General features: G+C 36.2%; 1 protein-coding gene across 1 annotated transcript; it reads right to left on the bottom strand.

Annotated features, from left to right (window-relative positions):
- Positions 1-2877: 2877 nt before the first annotated feature.
- Positions 2878-6305, bottom strand: LOC130728007 (probable protein phosphatase 2C 65). Its single transcript, XM_057579325.1, has 5 exons — positions 5789-6305; positions 4625-4966; positions 4327-4441; positions 4018-4241; positions 2878-3646 (listed from the first exon to the last, which is right to left on the bottom strand). The coding sequence occupies exons 1-5, from the start codon at positions 6011-6013 to the stop codon at positions 3245-3247; spliced, it is 1308 nt and encodes a 435-aa protein (XP_057435308.1). The 5' UTR covers positions 6014-6305; the 3' UTR covers positions 2878-3244.
- Between the last annotated feature and the right edge of the window lie 295 nt (positions 6306-6600).

Below are 6600 nucleotides of genomic sequence, written 5' to 3' on the forward strand. Positions count from 1 at the left end.
TTAGGCAGCGCCACCCCATTACATCCAACGATCAAAAGTAACTCTGTATAATTAAAATTTATTATGTAAGAAAATTTTAAAAATTATTATTTTAGTTTGCATAGATATTTTCCCATTATTAATTTGAAAAAATAACTTTACCATAAAAGTTAAAGTAAATTAAGTATGAAGATATAACAAATTTCTATAAAATTGAAAATTCATTATGTAAGAATTTAAAAAAAATTATTCACCTCAACATCTTTTGTGCCAACTTCTTCGAGAGCAGGGGCAGAGCCAGAGCAGCAAGCAAGGGTCGTGGCCCCAACCAAGATTTTGGAGAGAGACTAAGTGGGAGAAGGAGAAAAGGCACAGATCTAGGAGTTGAATGCGGTAGATCTGATCTCTTTGCATTCACAAACTTCTCAATCGTCTTGGAATCACTGGGTGTTAGATTTGCCACCCCAGACAATAGATCTAACACCCAGACTTTTTAAAAAACATGGCAGAAGTATCCTTCGGAAGATAAAATTCCGAAATATATTGAAAATATGATGTTCCAAAATATCATAGAAATATGATTCCGACTTACCTACGGAAGTTTATGTTCCGAAAATAAACACGGAAGGACATTTTGGTATTTCCCCACTTTTAAGTGGGGTGTTAAATTTATTGCCTGGGTGGCAAATCTAACACCCGGAATCACTAGGACGTAAGAGCACCACACCTGTTATGGTTGACCTATTAGTCTTGTACTGATTCCAGCGGCTTTTTTTGTGTGGACAAATTCTAGTGGTTGTTCATGATAATAAAAAGTACTAAAAGAGGGTAAAAGAAAGTGTGAATAATTAGGATTTGGTATTTGGGCTATTGTTTGGGGCCCTCTTCAGTTTTTTTAAGTGGGTTGTGTTTTTTTTTAAAGATAAAGTGGGTTGTGTGGTTTCTTTTAAAACATTTTAGAATTGGGTAAAAAAGGGGTTTTAGAGTCACGTGAGAAGCTTGGGTGAATCGGTGTGGTAATAAGGCTGCACATTAAATTGCACAGCTTGCACAACATAAAAACTTGCAGAGGGACTGGGTTTGGCATCCTCCGCCAGAACTTGTGAGACAATTACAAAGAGACAAGGTCTCTTGAATACAGTTTGTATAGGATTTTGAGCTTTTCTCCCTTTTTGTTTATAGCTAGCAGCCAAGTATCTCTTGTTTTTTGCTTAGTTGCTACCGTTAATATGGGGGCTCATGAATTTGGGTAACTAGGTTGGTCTAGTTTGTGGTTGCCGTGTTGCTCCACTTTTAGTTTCATCTTGCAGGCTAGTGTGTATCTGCCTATCTTAAAGCCTTGTACCAAGATGTTTTTCGTTGGGCCCTGTGTCTGGGCTTTGGCCTTTGATTAATGATATTGCAACTTTGACAACAAAAAAAAGAGTCACGTGAGAAGCACGTGACTTGTCCATTCATCAAGCTCTCTGGAGAAAGTCACGTGAGACACGCGTGAGGGAGGCACATCAGCTTCTCACGTTAGTTTTCTCACGGAAGGCAAACGACAGACCAAAAGTGCAACAACATGTAAACTTGGAGGACTTTTTTTGCTAATTTTAAAGTTTGGGGACGATTTTCGCAAGAAGGCAATAGTTAGGGGACCAAAAGTGCAATTACGCTTAAAAAGAAAAGCAAACATAGCAACTCATTTAAAATTGGCCAAAATAATACAGCAATTAACAAACTCATTTAAATTTGGGTGAATAGTATCATTTATAGTGTCAAGTACTCCCTCCGTTCCTTATTATAAGACCATTTTACCTAATTCTCTTAGATTAAGAAAAGTAGTCACAAACAATAAATTTGTAAAAAAATTTATTTACTTTCCTAGATTACCCTAATTTAATTACTTATAAATATCTCTCTCCAAGTTATTATTTCAAAATCCTATTGTCTTTTTCATATTAAATATGAGGATAGTTTTGGAAAAAAATAATTAATACTCCATTGATATTGTAAATGGACTTATATTTAAGAACAAGAAAAACACTCAAAAGTAGCCTTATAATAAGGAACGGAGGGAGTATCATTTAACTAACACTCACTTATCAGTGTTTTCTATAATTAATGAGAATTATCAAATGGATTTCTATAATTATCCGGTGAATGGAATGGATTCGGAGCGCAGACTTCAATAATCAAGGGAAGACAATTAAACTGCTAGAGTCGGTGGTGCCTGAAGCATACCGAGAGTGGGAGGTTAAAGTGTATAATTGGATGTGAGGCTGATGCTGCTACAATATACAATGTGGATGAGAGGAAAATGTGTGGGGAAAATAATGGAGTTAATTACTTCTTGTGCTTATCATGAATACAAAGATGGTGCTAGAGAGAATCAGAGTAATTCGTGAATAGTGGTATGAGCCATTCAGAAATGGAGAACAACTTGGAGGTTGTGTTGTTCGTGACTCTTCCTTTTCTTCTACTACACGTCTACACCCATAGCTGCTTCAGAAGTTGTTATTATCTAATTATGTACAAGCAATAGGAATATTTCCTAATTTTCTTAACATATGAAACCAGGATAATGACGAATTTCCTCATTAACATCCCTCGTCAAATTGCGGTTGGTTAAGAAACATTAATTTTCTATGTAGAAACTGATGATGAGGATGAGGATGAGGAACTGCATTAGTGAAGATATCTGCAAGTTGAAGTAGTGAGGAGACATGAGGAAGAGAGATACCATGATCACCAATAGCCTCACCATAAATAATTTTAATGATTAAATTACTCATACTTGGACCCAGAATGCCCAATTTATTATAGGTAAGCTTCTTCCTACCTAAACATGCTATGACCGGTAAAATTATGAACAAAAAGAAAAACTGTCAATTGAAATTATGTTAGAAGTAATCCTTCTGAGTAAATCATCAATCTATAAAACGGATAAGACATAAACGTTGCTATTGATTACAGTCATAATCATAATTAGTTAATGGTGACTGCACCATATCCAAATCCTCCCATGGGAGTCTTTAGAGAAGGCACAACCATCACAATTTTTTAAGTACATGCAGTTTGGAATCTCCTTAAAATTTGAGTGAAAAAATTAGATGAGTGTTTTTATACTATAAAGCTCATCATTAAATTTTTCAGTCTCATTTGTAAGGGAACACCAATATGAAACTAAAATCTTCCACCCTTCTTTTTCCACCTAAATATACAAGTTGAGGTCCAATCTTGACCACTTTATTAACTTCTCAGTTCCTTGAGTTTCTGAACTTCAACTTCCCTTTAGGTGCTTAGATGATTGCCTTCTACTCACATCCCTAGCGAGGCGCGGAAGTTTCGACATGGAGTTGGCTCTGACTAGCCCTCCAAGAGCTTTCCATTCTTCATCCAGTTCCACTCCAACCTTGCCATCCACAGTTTCAGTATCTTCATTTCTATGCAGGTGCTTGCTACGATGCCGACTTTTTCGACACATACTGGACTGGGAATGGGATAACAAAGGCTGATCATCAAGAAACAAGCATACGGCTGCACAGTCATCAACCTTGGAGCCAGGATACTTGTACCTCCAGGCTCTAACAGCGCGTTTTACTAACAATTTGGCCGCGATGGACCTCCTTGGTGCTGAAGCAACTATGTTTATTACTTCACTATTAGTAAGCACATCCCATACCTGTGAAAAAGAAAAGTAAGGTTCTTCAAATAGATGCTTGCACAAGTTAATTAATGAAAATCTTATTTAATTGCTTTAATGATTTGATTAAACAATTAGGAGAAAATATGAATCGAGTTACACAACCCATAAGCAACTATGTTTGGAATCCTACAAGTACAACAACCAGTAAGTGCATGTTTGGCAATCATTTTACAGTTGATTCTAAAAGAAAAATCAATTCAGTGGAGAGGCTTGTGTTAGTCGCTTATAGGTGTCAGAATTGGTTCTGAGGAAAAATAAGTTGATTCAAACATGCTAAAGTTCGTGTTTGTTTTCTAATTTAGGATTCATGATCCAGCATACAGAGTTGAGATTTGAATACTACTAACCCCATCAGTTGCCAAAACCACAAACTCATCTTGCTTGGTGATTTTTCTATAGAATATTTCAGGAACTGCAATGAGGCCATAATCTTTAAGGCAGAAATCTCCAAAGGCTCTTGACATAGCTAGTCCAGGGCAGTCATCATCCGGCATCCAAATTCTGTAAACATCCGGTTCTTCATCTGCTGCGAAAACTCTGCCTTCACAGCTCATGATTCTTGAGGCTTCACCTGAGAAACATCGAAGAAGAAAATTAAGTTAGACTAAGACTTGATAGGCTTGTAATAAGACTTGGGAATTGAGGCCAAGACTAACCTGGAAGATCTGGTTTCAAGTCAACAGTAAGTTGAACAGGAACAAGTTGGTCTCTTTCCCTTGTGCAAAGAACTGCGCGAGAATCACCCAAATTGCTAACTATCAGCTGATCACCCTGAAATTTAACGGATACAAGTGATGTGAGTAATTATTCAACAACAACAAAAGTTTTATACCACTAAGTGAGTTCTGCTATATGGATCAGACTAGCCCACTGAGCTCGATCAAAAACCAATTCTATGGGAAATTATTGTCAAGGAGGTAACGTTATTGTGAATATCTAGATATAAGGTTGCACCTGTTTAATTACAGTTACAGCTGTGCAACCACTGCAATAGCTGTCAGTGTTGATTTCCTGAGCAAGGTGATCATCCATCTCATCAAAGGATTTCAGAAAGCATCCCTCCCATGAAGCAAGGGACATGTTGATGTTATTATCATCGTCGTAGACGTCATCGAAACTGGCAGTGTCTGTATCATGAGCATCATAGTATTTGCAGGTCTTCTGTTGTGACATTTTGATTGCTTCAGACAGTTTTGAGGGTAGATTGTCACGGATGAATTGCGAAACCTTGTGCCCGAGAGGACCATGACCGTCGAACACGCCACAAAAGATCATATCTTGTTCTCCGGTATAGTCCTGAAAATATAGCACAGCTAACATTAATCCAAGTCACATGTTTCATCAATTAAGAATCATCATGATATAATAAAGACCATAGGATAGCATCGCCCGATTTGTATCATTACTACAACCATATAGCTAAAAAAGACTATATCAAGCCCAGAAATGCTGTTAAAGAAGAATCTTGGTACCAATTCTCGAGACCCAATTTAAGGATAACCCAACTTCAAAGGTGCATTATATTAGGTTGTTGTTTAATCTTTTATCTTCTTCATATATCATCTTAATACTTGGTTTAAAGACAGAAAATTTTATTATGAATGGTTGAAATTGAATTATTTCCAAATCATGTGAATCTCTTCACTTTACTGCCATTGAAAGTGCAGACAAGGATACAATTCACAGAGGCTTCAAATTCATAACTAGCTAAAGGAAGTGTCATTTTTTCTTTTTGTTTAATCAATATAAAAAGGGAGAAGAAAAAACATGGCTGATAAGGTGCTAAGATTATCATGGAAATAAAATGAAAAACAGAGGAGAACAACCAGGAAGACAAAATGGGGGAACAAATCAACTCATGATTGCATGAACAGGTAACTATTTACACAAGAAAGAGAGTTCTAATAATGTTATTAGCCTTTAAATTCACTAAAAGTTGGGGATTAATGAAATGAAAGAAAATCCGTGACCAAAGAAAACAGCTTTATCACATACCACATGAATTGCCTGAAAACTTAAAAAAACAAATAACAATTTTTTTATATATCAAAAGAACAAGAAAGCATCAAAATTAATTGGAAAAAATCAATCAAAATCAAAATAGGTGAAGAATCTTACCTCCCAAACAGTCATTGCATCTTGGTTCACACCTTTCTTACCCTGTTGGCAGTACATTGATGCAAACTTAGAGGATCCCCTAAGCCTGATCGTTGCTCCATCACGTTGATACGTAACATCATCAACATTCTCATGAGATTCATACTCATATTCCCCATCATCCACCTCGCTTTCCACCTTGCCCCGAACTGAAACATCGTGGCTGCAACTGCAACAGCCACCCATAATAATGCTCCGACAAGAACAACAATTTCCAATGAAGAAAACAAGAACACCCCACAAAATTCCAACGGATACCCAGAAGATATTCAGGGGAAAACAAGCGAGAAAGAGATGAATGATAGAATATTTCTACAGGAATCAATGAAGGGTGAGATTCAGAAATCAGGGTGATGCAGAGGAAAAGGAAGAAAGTAAAGGGGGAATGACAAAAAAGACATGCAAGGAATTGGAACGAACATGGAGGATGGAAGAAAATGGAGGAGAGGTTGCCATGTTGTTGAGACAACAAGTTGTAAGTTTGCATAATATTATATTTGTCTGTATCTTCGGTGGTTTCGTTTGGTTTCTGTTTTTTTCCCGGTTGGCAAAAGTCAAAGTCTAAACTGAAAAGAAAAACAGCAAAAAAACAACATAATAATCTTTTTAAATTAAAAAATGGAATGGATGAACATTAAATCCGTGAATAAAGTGAACATTTTAAATGTTAATTTATGAAAAAAATTATAGTTGATACAAAATTTAATGATGATTTATAAATATGCCATTTAGTTAATGTTAATTGATTGAAACTTTTAGGTATTAATTGAAGG

Source organism: Lotus japonicus, chromosome 1 (genome assembly GCF_012489685.1).
Source record: "Lotus japonicus ecotype B-129 chromosome 1, LjGifu_v1.2".
Classification (NCBI taxonomy): domain Eukaryota; kingdom Viridiplantae; phylum Streptophyta; class Magnoliopsida; order Fabales; family Fabaceae; genus Lotus; species Lotus japonicus.

Excerpts from the sequence above, each read along its gene's own strand:
- LOC130728007 (XM_057579325.1), bottom strand. The coding sequence starts at position 6,013 with ATGGGTGGCTGTTGCAGTTGCAGCCACGATGTTTCAGTTCGGGGCAAG. Across the intron at positions 4,967-5,788 it reads ATGCAATGACTGTTTGGGAG|GACTATACCGGAGAACAAGA; the intron begins GTAAGATTCTTC and ends CTATATTTTCAG. Across the intron at positions 4,442-4,624 it reads CTGTAACTGTAATTAAACAG|GGTGATCAGCTGATAGTTAG; the intron begins GTGCAACCTTAT and ends GTTAAATTTCAG.